The following is a 15,052-nucleotide window of genomic DNA, read 5'->3' on the forward strand; positions in this document are numbered from 1 at the left end:
GTTTACCAGCACCTTGCTCAGGGCTCCCCGGTGGTGGGGGAGTCAGGATGTTGTGGAGGGGGAATCCTGGGCTCAGCTCTGTCCCGCAGCCCAGCCTTGGATGCCTGCCCGGAGCACGCAGGCCCCAGCAGTGCTGGTTGTCAGGGGATCTGTTTTCTCACCAAGGGATTGGGAAGCCTTGGACCAGCTTCCTGTTTCTCTCTTGTCTCCTGCCGAAAGATCTTCAGTTCTTTGATCTTAAAAAAAAAATAAAAACACACCAATACAGAAGCAAAAAATGTTGGTTGTTAAAATTTCAAACCTTACAGGGGTATAGAAAATAAAAGATGAGTGTTCCCCCAGAGGCAGCCACCATTACAGTTGTTTATGTCCTTTTGGACTTTCCTATATTGACAGTCACTTATCAATCATATATATGCATAATTGTCATGCTTTTCATATTGCAATAGTAGCAAATGCCTGCGTAAAATTTGAAATACTGGCTGGGCACGGTGGCTCATGCCTGTAATCCCAGCACTTTGGGAGGCCGAGGTGGGTGGATCATGAGGTCCGGAGATCGAGACCATCCTGGCTAACACGGTGAAACCCCGTCTCTACTAAAAATACAAAAAAATTAGCCGGGCATGGTGGCGGGTGCCTGTAGTCCCAGCTACTCAGGAGGCTGAGGCAGGAGAATGGCATGAACCCAGGAGGCGGAGCTTTCAGTGAGCGGAGATCGCGCCACTGCACTCCAGCCTGGGCGACAGAGCGAGACTCCGTCTCAAAAAAAAAAAAAAAAAAAAAAAAAAATTGAAATACTATAGAAAAATGGTGTCGAGAGAAAATCTCCTTTAAATATTGAGCGTGGTGCATAAACTGGGGAACACCCCTCCAGGCCCATTAGTGGTTTATAACTGAGGGCAATTTTGCCCCTGGGGCACATTTGGCGGTGTCTGGAGACACATTTTGTTGTTGTCACACCCTGGGAAGAGGTTGCTATTAGCGTCTCGTGGGTAGAAGCCAAGCATGCTGCCCAACATCCTACAAGGCACAGGACAGCCCCCACTGCAAAGAATGGTCCAGCCCCAAGTGTTTGCAGTTTGTAGGTTGAGGAACCCTGGTCTGGACACAGACATAGATATAGGTAAATGCATAGACTTACATATAGGTAAATACATAAGCTTTCTATGGAAAACTACAACAGTCTACAGATAATCTGTGGCTTACTTTTTTTTTTTTGAGATGGAGTTTTGCTCTTGTGGCCCAGGCTGGAGTGCAGTGGCACGATCTTGGCTCACTGCAACCCGTGCCTCCCGGGTTCAAGTGATTCTCCTGCCTCAGCATCCTGAGTAGCTGGGACTACAGGTGCACACCACCATGCCTGGCTAATTTTTTGTATTTTTAGTAGAGATGGGGTTTCACCATGTTGACCAGGCTGGTTTTGAACTCCTGGCCTCAAGCAATCTACCTGTCTTGGCCTCCCAAACTGCTAGGATTACAGGCGTGAGCCACCACACCCGGCCTCCCCTTCCTCTTTTTAATGGTTGCTGAGTATTGTATTATGTGACTGAGCCCAATCTGTTTTCACCTCGACCCTCATTGATGGGTATTTGGGTGGATTTGAATTTTTGTGTGTGTTAGAAACAGGGTTGCACCGGGTGCAGTGGCTCACATCTGTAATCCCAACACTTTGGGAGGCCGAGGCTGGCGGATCACTTGAGGTCAGGAGTTCAAGACCAGCCTGGCCAACATGGTGAAACTCCATCTCTACTAAAAATACAAAAAGTAGCCGGGCGTGTTGGCGGGCGCCTGTAGTCCCAGCCACTCAGGAGGCTGAGGCAGGAGAATTGCTTGAACCCAGGAAGTGGAGATTGTAGTGAACCGAGATTGTGCCACTGCACTCCAGCTTGGGCAACAGAGCGAGACTCTGTCTCAAGAAAAAAAAAAAAAAAGAAGAAAAAGAAACAAGATTGCTTCCTTGGGTGAGGGTTTCTTGATTTACAGCTCAAAAGGGTGTGATCGTAATTAAAGTGATCCCTTCCTCTCTCCATCCCTTCCTCTCTTTTTCTCTGTTCTTCAGTTAACAAACACTTATAGAAACTGTTTCCCAGACCCAACAGTATTTCATTTATTTAAATTATTTATTTTAGTTTTAAGAGAGAGACGATTTCACATGGCTCCACTCCAAGAATACTTAAAAAAAAAATTCCCCTGATACCTGCCATGCTTACATTTCTTCCACCCGGTAATCACTTTTATTCCTTTTTTTTAATTCCTTTTTTTTCTTTTGAGGCTTCTTTATGAAAATACAAGCACATAGAAATGCATATTTTTATTTTTGCTTCACTTTTCCATAATAAAGAGCATTTTCTCTAAGTGGTTGAAACTGTGGTTGCCTATGGGAGTAACACAGGGAATCCTAAAAGATATCAATGACTGGGCCTCTCTCCAGGTCAGTTAGGTCAGAATCTCTGGGGTAGGACCTGCCTTTGTTAGTTATGAAAGCTCCCCAGGGGAATCTTGGGTTGAGGATCTCTGCTGAACCCACAGATTTTCCACCTTTCTGTTTTTCATATAATGTGTCTTGAGAGTTTTATTTATTTTTTTTTTTTGAGCCAGGGTCTCACTCTGTCACCCAGGCTGGAGTGTAGTAGCGAGATCATGGCTCACTGTGGCCTCAACCTCCTGGACTCGAGCAGTCCTCCCACCTCAGCCTCCCAAGCAGCTGGGACTACAAGCACATGCCACCACACCTGGCTAATTTTTCTTTTCTTTTCTTTTCTTTTTTTTTTTTTGAGACAGAGTCTCACTCTGTCGCCCAGGCTGGAGTGCAGTGGCGTGATCTCGGCTCACTGCAGCCTCCACCTCCTGGATTCAAGCAATTCACCTGCCTCAGCCTTCCGAGTTGCAAGGATTACAGGCATGTGCCACCTTGCCCAGCTGATTTTTGTATCTTTAGTAGAAACGGTGTTTCACCGTGTTGCCCAGGCTGGTCTTGAACTCCTGACCTCAAGTAATCAACCTGCCTTGGCTAGGATTACAGGTGTAAGCCCCCACCATCATGCCCGCCCGGCCTCTTTTCCTTTTTTTTTTTTTTTTTTTTTTTTGAGATGGATGGAGTCTTACTCTATTGACCAGGCTGGAGTACAGTGGCGTGATCTCGGCTCACTGCAACCTCCACCTCCCAGGTTCAAGCAATTCTCCTGCCTCAGCCTTCCAAGTAGCTGGGATTACAGGTGCCCGCCACCACGCCCGGCTAATTTTTGTATTTTTAGTAGAGACGGAGTTTTCGCCACGTTGGCCAGGCTGGTCTCAAACTCCTGACCTCAGGTGATCCACCTGCGTCGGCCTCCCAAAGTGCTGGGATTACAGACGTGAGCTACTGTGCCTGGCCTTCCCTTTCTTTTTTTTTTTTTTTTTTTGAGACGGAGTCTCACTCTGTCACCCAGGCTGGAGTGCAGTGGCATGATCTTGGCTCACTGCAAGCTCCGCCTCCTGGGTTCATGCCATTCTTCTGCCTCAACCTCCTGAGTAACTGGGACTACAGGCGCCCGCCACCATGCCCAGCTAATTTTTTGTATTTTTTTTTTTTTTTTTTTTTTTTTTGAGACGGAATCTGTCTCTGTCGCCCAGGCCTGGAGTGCAGTGGCGCAATCTCGGCTCACTGCAAGCTCCGCCTCCTGGGTTCACGCCATTCTCCTGCCTCAGCCTCTCCGAGTAGCTGGGACTACAGGCGCCCGCCACCACGCCCGGCTAATTTTTTGTATTTTTAGTAGAGACGGGGTTTCACCGTGGTCTCGATCTCCTGACCTCGTGATCCCCCTGCCTCGGCCTTCCAAAGTGCTGGGATTACAGGCTTGAGCCACCACGCCCGGCCTGGCCTTCCCTTTCTTGATGGCACAAAAGCACAAAAGTTTTTAATTTTGAAGAAGTCTATTTTATTTATCGTTCTTTTGTTGTTTATGCCTTTGGTATCATATTTAAGAAACCACTGCCTAAGCCTAGGTCTTGAAGATTTACACCTGTATTTCCTTCTAAGAGTTTCCTAGCTTTAGCTCTTACATTTAGGTCTTTGATCTATTTCAAGTTGATTTTAGTATATAGGATGTCAGATTTGCAGCATGTTTTGCAGGTCGAGTCTCAGCTTTGCTGATGGGGTGGAGAAAGGTGGGAGAGAATGGGGAGGAGAATGGAGGGCAACCCGAGGGTCTTGGCCTCCTCAGCTGGGGGATGGATGGGCAAGGTGGGGGAGGAGCAACTGTGGAGAGATGGAATCAAGAGGCATGTTTTGAGCACGTAGATCTGAGATGAGTGTGAGCTTCCAAGAGATGTTGAGTGAGCAGTGGGATCTCCGAGTCTGGAGTTCCAGCACTGAGACAGAATTGGCAGGCATCTGGGTGTAGATGAGATTTATTTAAAGCCATGGGGGGCGTGAAGAGAGATCCCAGAGGGAATGATGTAGCAAAAGGAGAAAAGGCTCTGCGGCTGGCCTGGGACATGTGGGGACACTGATCAAAAAGAGCCAGGGGGTTAGGAGGAAAACCAGAGGGTCTCTGAAGGCATCCAGAAAAGAGGCTATGAGGGAAGGGATTAGAAATCCAGTCTTCCTCTTCCCGGTGCTGTGTGTTCTTAAGCAGGTCCCTCCCATCTCTGGGCCTTTGTTTCCTTGTCCACGCAGGGAGAGTGTGAAGCGTATAAAATATGCATCCGGGAGTCCTGGCCTATGAATGTTTCCCCTATATATAACTAAGTGGAAAAAAACAGCAGGATTCCAAGTAGATGTACTGGAGATGCTGTGCTGTTCACGCACCGTTTCTCTGTATGTGTGCATGTGTGTTTGGGTGCATAAAGAGATGATTAAAATAAGGTCACCAAGAATGACCACTGGCAGTAATGAGGCCGGCCAGCATTTATGGAGGGCTCCCCAGGTGCCAGGGATGGAGGAGGCTAGGGTAAGCCAAGCCAGGTGCCCAGGACTTGTGCACGTCTGCCCCCTGGTGGCTATACTGCATCATGTACATTCCATGTGCTGTTCCTTAGCCCCTAGAAGCTGGATGCTGTTATCATGGGGTTCCTTTCCCAGATAGTTGAGGCTCAGAGAGGTTGAGGCACCCACCTGAGGTCACACAGTTATTAAATGGCTGAGGCTGGGCCACTGGAACCCAGAGCTACCGCCCTACATGTTATCTCTGATCATTAAGGTGGGGGATTTCTGGGGGTTTAATTTTCTTCTTTGCCCTTTTTGGTACAGAATGGACTCTTGGCATAATATATTTTTTCCTGTAAACGACAAGGCTCCCAGTAAAGTCCTTTTCTTGTGCTCTGTGTCTCAGGTGTTGCCACGGGACCTGGAGAAGGAAGATGCCCCCCAGGAGAAGGAGCGACTGCTCCAGCAGGTGTCCCCTGTGGCTTCAGTTCCCCGGAGAAGCCACAGCTTCTGCAAGGACAGGAGGAGCGGGCCCTTTGTGGTGAGTGATACCACGCGGCTGGAGAGGATTGCACAGGGGTGCTGGTTGCTGGACACTGCTGTGAATGTGGTTGTTGGAGCGTCTGGGTGGCCCAGGGCCCTGATGGGGTTGAGGGTAGCAGGCAACTGTCCAGGAATCTGGTGTCATCTGACTAGCTGTGTCGTGGTTCTTGATGTGGAGGGTGTTTGGTGGCTCTGCTGGGGAAACCTTCTTCCTCTTGAGTTTCCAGCCCAGCACTACCTGGTGTGGAGTGGTTAAGGGAACATAGACTGGTGTTGGAAAGTCCTGGGTTCAAATCCCAGCACGGTCTCCTGTCAACCTCTTTGAGATTTTGAGCAATTTACTTAATTTCGCTGCACTTCAGTTTCTTTACCTGGAAAACAGGATCTTGATTCCTATTTCTTTAGCTCTGTTGCGAGGATGGAATAAAAGTGTGTGTGGGGCCCAGCACGTCATAACACACTTAGGAACTGACAGTCATGGTGATAACAGGAGGCAGCAGAAAGCTGGTTCCAGAGCCAGATTGCCTGGGTTCAAGTCCCGGATCTGCATACATTCACGTGTGACCTTGGGCTGGCCTCTGGCTTCAGTTTCCTCATCTGTAGAATGGGGATAATAATAGTATCTACTTTACAGGGCTGATGTGGGGCTCCGAAGAGAGAATGCATGAAGTGCTTAGCATGCTTCTGGGTACATAGCAAACAATAAGCGTCATCGTCACATAATTATTACTTTTGTTACTGGTACGACTGTTCTTGTTTTCAAGTCTCCCTCTGGCTCTTGCTTATCTCTGTGTCCTTGTGCCCTCTTCCCCCTCATCCTGTTTCCTTACTTGTGAAAGGACGTGAGTACACACTGAGCAGGCCCCGGGGGCAGCTGCCCCCTCCAGAGCCTCAGTGTGCCCACATGGGTTCTAGGGCTTTGCCACCTCCAGTGAGTTTCTTTTCGGACTTTAGTTCCATACTGTTTGGAGTTTTGCACTTGCTCATGAAGCCCCTTTCCAGCCCAGGTCCTATACGGGGGCATCGAAGACAGGGCTCCTAAGGCAGCGACACTTCTGCCCACAAAGGCCTCTTTGGTTGCTCGGCTCCGTAAGCTTCAGGGAGACCTGGGCCTGGTCTCACGTTTTGGAGACATACGATTTTGCACTGAAGCTCCATTGAGAGTCCATCCCTTCCAGTTTTATGGCCACAGGCGAGAAACTTTGCTTTCCTGAACCTCAGTTTCCATTTCTGTAAAATGGGGTTGAAGAAGATACCCTGGCATGGTTCGTGCTAGGAGTGATGCAGAGTAGCCACAACGTGAGCCCGACTGTGGGGCTGGGGGAGATGGGCCAGGGAGGAACTCAGATCCCAGCTAGGTGTTTACTGAGCAGCCCAGGAATTTTCCTCGAGGATCCAGATCCTAGCCAAAGATTCACACACATTTGAAACCTGCCTGGATTTTTTGATAAACATTCCCTTCCATTGACTTCTTTCTCAGCCATTTCTCCAGTCCCTCTCAGATAGCTCTGACTTAGCTTATCTGATTGTACTTGAACTTGTGTGTGTGTGTGTGTATGTGTGTGTGTGTGTGTGTGTAGACAAAGGTGATGGGGAGAGAAGCATTTTAAACTTGTCTTTTTAGAGTCTCTGCTTGCTAGCATCCTCCTTGGCCATCCGGCTCCTCCTCTTTCACTCTCTGTCATTAAAGAGCTTTTGTCCTTGGAGTCCTCGGGCAGCTTGCCTTGGCTCTTTCCTTCTGGCCTCTGAGGCCCCTGCCCCACTCTTGCCTGCTTGATTTCCTCTCCTCCAGAGGTAGGTGGGTGGAGGGACTTAGCGGGAACCGGAGAGTGCTGGGGCCTCAGACCTCATTTCCCTGCTTTTGGGACTCATACCTGCAATTCTGGGGAGTGGCCACAAGGAGGAGGTGGTGTTCAGCTGCTATCCTGGTGCCTCCAACAGCCCATCCCAGAGGGACATTTTAGTATTGGGCTCTGGAGGCTGAAAGAAGTGGCTTTAAGTTCCAACTCTGCCACAGTGTGACCTTGGGCAAGTGACTTCATGGACCTCACTAAATATCAGTTTTTTCTTCTGTAAGATAAGGATAGTTCTCTATGACCTCAAGAGTATTTTTGTGAGTAGTAAATGAGATCACCCAGCACACAGTAAATTCTCAGTGTCTCAACTGCAGTGGTAACTTTTCCTACTTTCTCCCTCTTCCCTTCCTCCTTTCCTGATCCTTTCCATCTCTTCTACTTTCCCTTCCCTTTCTCCTCCTCCTCCTCCCCTTCCTCTCCTCTCCTTTTTTTCTCACCTGTCCAATTCTCTTTTTATAAAAGGGGAAAGTGAAGCCAGGAGAGAGGACCTGACTTAACCAGGGTGACCCAGCAGAGGAGGGCTGGGGTCCTGAGCCCCTGGTGGCTGTCCCTGCTCCTCTGGAAATTGGTCATACACGCATTTTGTGTCTCATGAGGCGTTTGAAGGGATTCACTGTGTCTGCTATGATTCCCATCACTGCTTTGATGAATGACTTTGTGCTGTTATTTTCCCATTTAAGTTCATGTTCATCTTCATTTTTTGAGCCTCTCAGGCCTTGCCAGTTCCTACTTCAGCCTCATATTAGAGACCATGAATCCTATTTTGCAGAGCAGGAAAGTGAGGCTCAGAGTGGTTCAGCCCCTTGCCCAAGGCCACACAGTTAGCAGCTGGGGGAGCTGGAATGGAAACGGAGCCTATCTCGCTCCAGCCTTGGTCCTAGGCCCTTCCCGCCATGGGGCCTGTGCTTTTGGCTGCCAGCCCCTGCCAGCTCCTCTCTCCCCTGGGCCTGCAGCACTCCGTGCATTAGCTACATGAGGAAACAAGACACCCTGAGCCCTGGGACTCCTCCTGGAGCTGAGAATGTGATATTTGCTCAGCCCGGGGTTGGCCATCAGCTGCTGTGTTCCTGCTGTCTTGCAGAGGGTGCCTGGGACCTACCAGGCCAATGCCCTGCTGATTTGCATAGCCCTGCCCACGGTTGCTGAACTACAGACCCTGCCACTTGCTAGAGGCCTTGAGCAAGTGAGTTTACCACTCGGGGCCTCACTTTTCCTCCTCTATAAAGTGGATAGTGATAGCAATAACAAAGCCTAACACTTACTATCCTTACATGTCGTGTAGATACTGCTATTATTTCCACTTCACAGATGGGCAAACTGAGGCTCAGAGCCATTAAGTGTCTCTTCCAAGTTCTGGGTCTGCCAGTCCATGCTCTTAAGTGTCTGCTGAACTTTCCACTTGTCTTATATGGTAGCCCAGTGGGAGGACAGAGCCCAAATGAGATGATGCTTACTAAGCTCTTAGCACAGTGCCTGACACCGAGAAATGGCATCACAAATCATAGCAGCTATTATTATTATTAATATTTGAGATGGAGTCTTGCTCTGCCACCCAGGCTGGAGTGCAGTGGCACAATCTCAATTCATTGCAGCCTCTGCCTCCCGGGTTCAAGTGATTCTCGTGCCTCAGCCTCCTGAGTAGCTGGGACTACAGGCGTGCACCACCACACCAGGCTAATTTTTGTATTTTTAGTAGAGATAGGTTTTGCCATGTTTGCCAGGCTGGTCTCAAACACCTGACCTCAAGTTTTCCTCCAGCCTTGGTTTCCCAAAGTGCTGAGATGACAGGCATGAGCCACCGCACCCGGCTTATTATTATTTTATTACTATTTGCTGCCAGGTTTTTTTTCTATGCTCTCCGGAAGAGCTGATGGGAAAGACAAACATCCATAGCCTTAGAAGTTTTTCTGCAGTTGAGGAGACAGGCCCAGTGTAGGGAAGTGTCTTGTGTATGGTCCTGTGGCCTCCAGAGGCAGAGCTGGGGCTGGAGTTCGTCTTTGTGACTCCTTGGCCAGTGCTCTCTGTTTCTCCCCATCTCCCTTGTTCCTTTCAGGGTTCCCCTCAGGACCTCGAGTCCACGTGGCGAATCCAAGTCCTGTATCAGGCTTCCTCCCTCTCCTCTTTTCCCCACGAAGTGAGCTTTGGTCTGCATTTTCGCAGGAACCATAAAACACAGTGACTCAGTTGTGGACCGTGACCTTGAGTCACAATTTACCCTGGAGGCCCATCTTGTGACGATGAAGTCAGAGATTCATCAGCTGGGAGGCTTCCCTGCAATGGGCCAGTGAGAGGGCCTCTGGTAGTCTCTAGAATTTTCTCCCAGTCCCCCAAACCTATTGGTCAGCGTATGCTGGCTCATTTAGTCTTGAGTTTATTTCTTTTTGGGCCTACTATGCGCCAGGCCCTGCATGACGGGGCCTGGAGATTTTCTCCGTCAGCCTCCTGGAGTTCACAGCCCAGGGGTCTGAAAATGACCTGGGAGGGTCCAGTTAGGTGCAGGAAGTAGGAGGCGAGACATTTGGGACTGAGAACTCACATAGGCAAAGGGGGGTGCTTGGGGGACCAGTTGGGCTGAGGTAGAGTGTTTAGGGATTTTGGTTCTTTTTCTGACAAATATTTGTCTGCATGTGGTAAGTGCTATGCTGGGCAGTGGGCTACAGTTATGACTAAGGCATAGACAATCAAGAGGGTGGGTAAATAGGCCAGGCGCAGTGGCTCACGCCTGTAATTCCGGCAGTTGGGGAGGCCTAGGCAGGCCATTTGCCTGAGCTCCGGAGTTTGAGACCAGCCTGGGCAACATGGTGAAACCCTGTTTCTACTAAAATACAAAAAAAAAAAAAAAAAAGAATTAGACTGGCGTGGTGTTGCGTGCCTGTAATCCCAGCTACTCAGGAAGCTGAGGCAGGAGAATCACTTGATCCCAGCTACTCAGGAGGCTGAGGCAGAACAATCGCTTGAACTCGGGAGGCGGAGGTTGTAGTGAGCTGACTTTGCACCACTGCACTCCAGCCTGGATAACAGAGTGAGACTCCATCTCAAAAAAACAGAAGGTAGGTAAATAATTGCAGTGGGTTCTAGTAGCTACTTTTCTTTTTTTTTCCTCAAACAACAGAAATTTACTTTCTCACAGATACACAGGCTAGAAGTCCAAGATGAAGGAGCTGGCAAGGCTGGCTTCTAATGAGGCTCCTCTCCGTGGCTGACAGCTGTGTCCTTCCTTTGTCTTTGCGTAGCCTCTTCTGTGTATGCAGGGTGGGAGGTGGGGGATAGGTACATGTCTCTGGTCTCGCTTCCTCTTCGTTTGCCAGTTTATTACAAAAGATAAGCTGTAGAAGTAGAGATGCGAAGGGTGAGGTATGGGGCAGGGAGCGCAGAGCTTCCATGCCCTCCCTGGGCACTCCACCCTCCAGGAACCTCCCGGTGTTCAGGTATCCGCAAGCTGCCTAATAGCTACTGTTTATTGAACATTTACTATATGCCAGGCATCATGTCATGTGCTTTAATTTAATTTAAATTTGTGTAAAGTCTCCCTGGAGGAGGGAGGGGGTGTCTCCACTTGGGGAGGGCTAGCTGAGAAGCAGGAGTTGGAGACCAAAGAGTCTGAGTTCTAAGTCTTGAAGGCTGAGCAGGTGTTTTTCAGGTAATTATGGTCTAGGGAACAGTGGTTTGCCCCTGATGGAGGGAACAGCATGGGCAGAGGTTTAGAGGCGTGAAATTGTGCTCTATACAATGGACGTCATCTGGGGTCCTTTAAACTTGACTTCCACGTGACCTTCCTGGACACACGCAGTGTTTGGTTTAATGCTGAGCTCAGACTTTCCCACATCTCTCACTGGTGAAACTGTGGCACTTTGCTTCTGAGGCTGGTGCAGTGTCATCGTCATGCCGGCACAGGATCTGCCAGGGCAAAGGTTGGGAGGTTTGAGAGCATTTGGACCTGATGACTTTGTTATTAAGACTGGAAAAAGGAGGGGATTCTGCTGACAGCAGTGGTAGTCCTTGTGAGTGTAATCAACTTGAAATAATTGGGAACTTGTGAGGTGGCCCCGCCCCAAGAACGTATCCTGGATGCTAGTTAGAGATTTCTTCTAGATTTCAGTTGGTTGACAGAGTCCAAATGAGAAGGAAACAATCAGAATGAAAGACCACACAAGGACTGCTGAAAGTAACTCATCAAAGGTTGCAACTGAAATAACAAGTTGTGGGCTGGGCGCCATGGCTCATGCCTGTCATCCAGTGACTCAGGAGGCCGAGATAGGAGGATTGCTTGAGGCCAGGAGTTCCAGACCAGCCTGGGCTGAACATAGTGAGACCCCTGTCTCTAAAACAATGAATAAATAAAAATTTAATAATTAGCCATGGTAGCTCATTGAGATATTTATTTTCATTTCCCTAGTGACTAATGATTTTGAGTATCTGTTCATGTGCCAAATGACCAGTTGTATATCTTTTTGGCAGAAATGTCCATTCAAGTCCTTTGCCCATTTTTGAATCAGATTGTTTTTTCTTTGTTGTTGTTGAGTTGTAGGAATACATACATACATGTGTGTGTGTGTATATATATATATATAGAGAGAGAGAGGGAGGGACAGAGAGAGAGAGAGACAGGCAGACAGACAGGATCTGGCTCTGTTGCTCAGGCTGGAGTGCAGTGGCATGATCTCGGCTCACTGCAACACCTCGTGAGCTCAAACCATCCTCCCACCTCAGCTTCCCAAGTACCTGGGACTACAGGCACGTGCCACCAGGCCCGGCTAATTTTTTTTTTTTTTTTTTTTGTATTTTTGGTAGAGACGGGGTTTTGCCATATTGCCCAGGTTGGCCTCGAACTGCTGAGTTCAAGTGTTCCTCCCACCTCGGCCTCCCAAAGTGCCAGGATTACAGGCATGAGCCACCATGCCCAGTGGAATTTTTTAATATATATTCTGGATATTAATCTTATATCAGATATTTGCAAATATTTTTTTCCTATTCTGTGGGCTGTCTTTTCATTCTCTTGATAATGTTCTTTGATGCACAAAATTTATAACTTTGATGAAGTTTGATGACGCCCAACTTTTTCTTTTGTTGCCTGGAAAAGGATTTTTAAAATTGAAGTGTGAGATGAATACAGAAAAGAGCTCATATCCTAAGCCAGATGGCCTGGGTTTAAATCCCGGCTGTGCTACTTACCAGCTATGTGACTTTGAGTGGATTGACATCTCTGTGCCTCAGTTTCCCCATCTCTGAGACTGGGATCCTAACAGAGCCTACTTGTTAGAAATGCGGTGAAGTGGCCGGGCGCAGTGGCTCACTCCTGTAATCCCAGCACTTTGGGAGGCTGAGGCGGGCGGATCACGAGGTCAGGAGATCAAGACCTGGCCAACACGGTGAAACACCATCTGTACTAAAAATATAAAAATTAGCTGGGCATGGTAGCAGGTGCCTGTAATCCCAGCTACTCGGGAGGCTGAGTCAGCAGAATCGCTTGAACCCGGGAAGTGGAGTTGTAGTGACCCAAGATCGCGCCACTGCACTCCAGCCTGGTGCCAGAGTGAGACTCTGTCTCAAAAAAAAAAAAAAAAAAAAAAAATGAAAGAACTGCGGTGAAGTGAGATGAGCTCCTGTGCACAAGGTGCGATGAACAGTGCCTGACACCTAGTAGGTGCTTCATAAGGGTTGGCTGTTCTTGCTGTGACTATGTTAGACACAGAGTTTCTATGTGGCAGACACTGTGCTAAGCACTGTGCAAACACTATCCCACTACCCGTCTTCATACTCCCCACGTTCTACATGAAGTTCCATTTCCTGGCACTTTCCCCCTAAGTGACTTCGCTATATTCTGAAGTGCCAAGAAGATGCCCATTTAAGAGATTCTGAACCTAAGGCTCAGAGAGGGGAGGTGACTGGCCTCGCAACACGCAGTGAAGAAACAGTGATGGCTGGATTGAATCCAGACCTGTGGACTTATATCTCTTATATCTTCTTGGGAGAAGAAAGGGTGTCTCTAGTGGGGCAGGATCCCCAGGTGGAAGAAGGATGGCTGGCTTCGGTTTCAGCAGTGCCACCTGGAGCTCCGGGGCTCTGTGGGCTCCCAGGGACCAAGGCCACGCAGGGCCCCCAGCTGGATGCCAACCGGCCCGCAGGAGAGAGATGAGTGAATGACAGGGACACCTGTTCCTTGCAAAGCCTTCCTCGTGGGGGTAGGCCAGCATCCTGGCGCGCGCGCGCCCCCTGGTGGAACAGCGCGGGATTGCGGGCTCTAGAGGCTCCCCTTGCTGTTGGAAGGAGACCCAGGAGAGTGCCAACCTTTTCCACCTGTTAGCCCATTAGCTCACAACGCACTGCCGCCATCTCACAGATGAGAAAAACAGAGGCCCAGAAGGGTAACGTCACATGTCCAGTGCGCTCTGCCGGGCTTTTTTTTTTTTTTTTTTTTCTAGACAAGGTCTCACTCTTGCCCAGGCAGAAGTGCAGTGGCACAATCATGGCTCACAGCAGCTTCGACCTGGGCTCAAGCGATCCTTCTGCCTTGGCCTCCCGAGTACCTAGGACCACAGGCATGTGCCAGCATGCTGGCTAACTTTTGTATTTTTTGTAGAGACAGGGTTTCGCCATGTTGCCCAGGCTGGTCTTGAACTCCTGGGCTTGAGCTATTCACCCGCCTGGGTCTCCCAAAGTGCTGGTATTACAGGCCTGAGGTACCACACCCAGCCTCATCCCTCCTTTGAATAGAATCCGTCCTAGCACCCTGTGGCAGACATGAGTTATGGAGAAAGCAAGTTTAAGACTTCAGAGTGGGCCGGGCGCGGTGGCTCACGCCTGTAATCCTAGCACTTTGGGAGGCTGAGGCGGGTGGATCACGAGGTCAGGAGATCGAGACCATCCTGGCTAACACGGTGAAACCCCGTCTCTACTAAAAATATAAAAAATTAGCCAGGCGAGGTGGCGGGCGCCTGTAGTCCCAGCTGCGCGGGAGGCTGAGGCAGGAGAATGGCGTGAACCCGGGAGGCGGAGCTTGCAGTGAGCTGAGATTGTGCCACTGCACTCCAGCCTGGGTGACAGAGCGAGACTCCATCTCAAAAAAAAAAAAAAAAAACAACAAAAAAAACAGACTTCAGAGTGTGATGAAGGATCCAGATTCCAGATGCAGCCCCACCAGTTGGAGCCTAGATTTCTTCTTCTGGAAATGGAAAGAACTCACTCAGGGAGCTTTTCAAAACTTGGATGCCCAGGTCACATCCCAGAAATTAAATCCAAATGCGTGGGGGCAGGGCCTGGGCATCAGTATTTTTTAAATAGACTTTACTTTTAGAACAGTTTGAGATTTACAGGAAAATCAGAATGATGGTACAGAGAGTTCCCATACACCCACACCCAGTTTCCAGCTATCATCACCATCTTGCCTTAGCATAGTATGTTCATTACCATCAATGAGCCAATATTGATACGTTCCTATTAAATAAAGTTCGTAGTTTATTCCGATTTTCTCAGTTTTAATGTTATGTCCCATCCAGGATGTAGTATCAGACTTTCCTTTGTTTTTGATGAGCTTGACAATCTTGAATAGTCTTGGTCAGGTATTTTTAGGACTCCCCTCTATCGTCTGGGTGTCAGTATTTTTAGAGATCCCCGGGGGATACGGCACAGTTCGGGAACTGCTGCTCTAGGGCCTTGTGTGTGTGTCTGGGTGGGGATGAGTTGTTTATATAAAAACGAGTTAGCACCCTGAAGAGTAGAAGAGAAGAAGTAATTTCCATGGTCCGGT

The 15,052-nt window shown here is 48.9% G+C and overlaps 1 protein-coding gene across 3 annotated transcripts in view; it reads left to right on the forward strand.

The window, feature by feature from the left end:
- The window catches only part of KIAA1671 (KIAA1671 ortholog), a 248,064-nt gene that overhangs the window by 94,072 nt on the left and 138,940 nt on the right, over positions 1–15,052 (forward strand). For all 3 annotated transcript variants that reach the window (XM_055254245.2, XM_055254246.2, XM_055254247.2), the window contains exon 6: positions 5,313–5,447. In XM_055254245.2, the coding sequence (XP_055110220.2) occupies positions 5,313–5,447 (135 nt within the window). The remainder of the gene's footprint in view (positions 1–5,312; positions 5,448–15,052) is intronic.

The sequence above is a fragment of the Symphalangus syndactylus genome, chromosome 18, assembly GCF_028878055.3.
Source record: "Symphalangus syndactylus isolate Jambi chromosome 18, NHGRI_mSymSyn1-v2.1_pri, whole genome shotgun sequence".
Lineage (NCBI taxonomy): Eukaryota > Metazoa > Chordata > Mammalia > Primates > Hylobatidae > Symphalangus > Symphalangus syndactylus.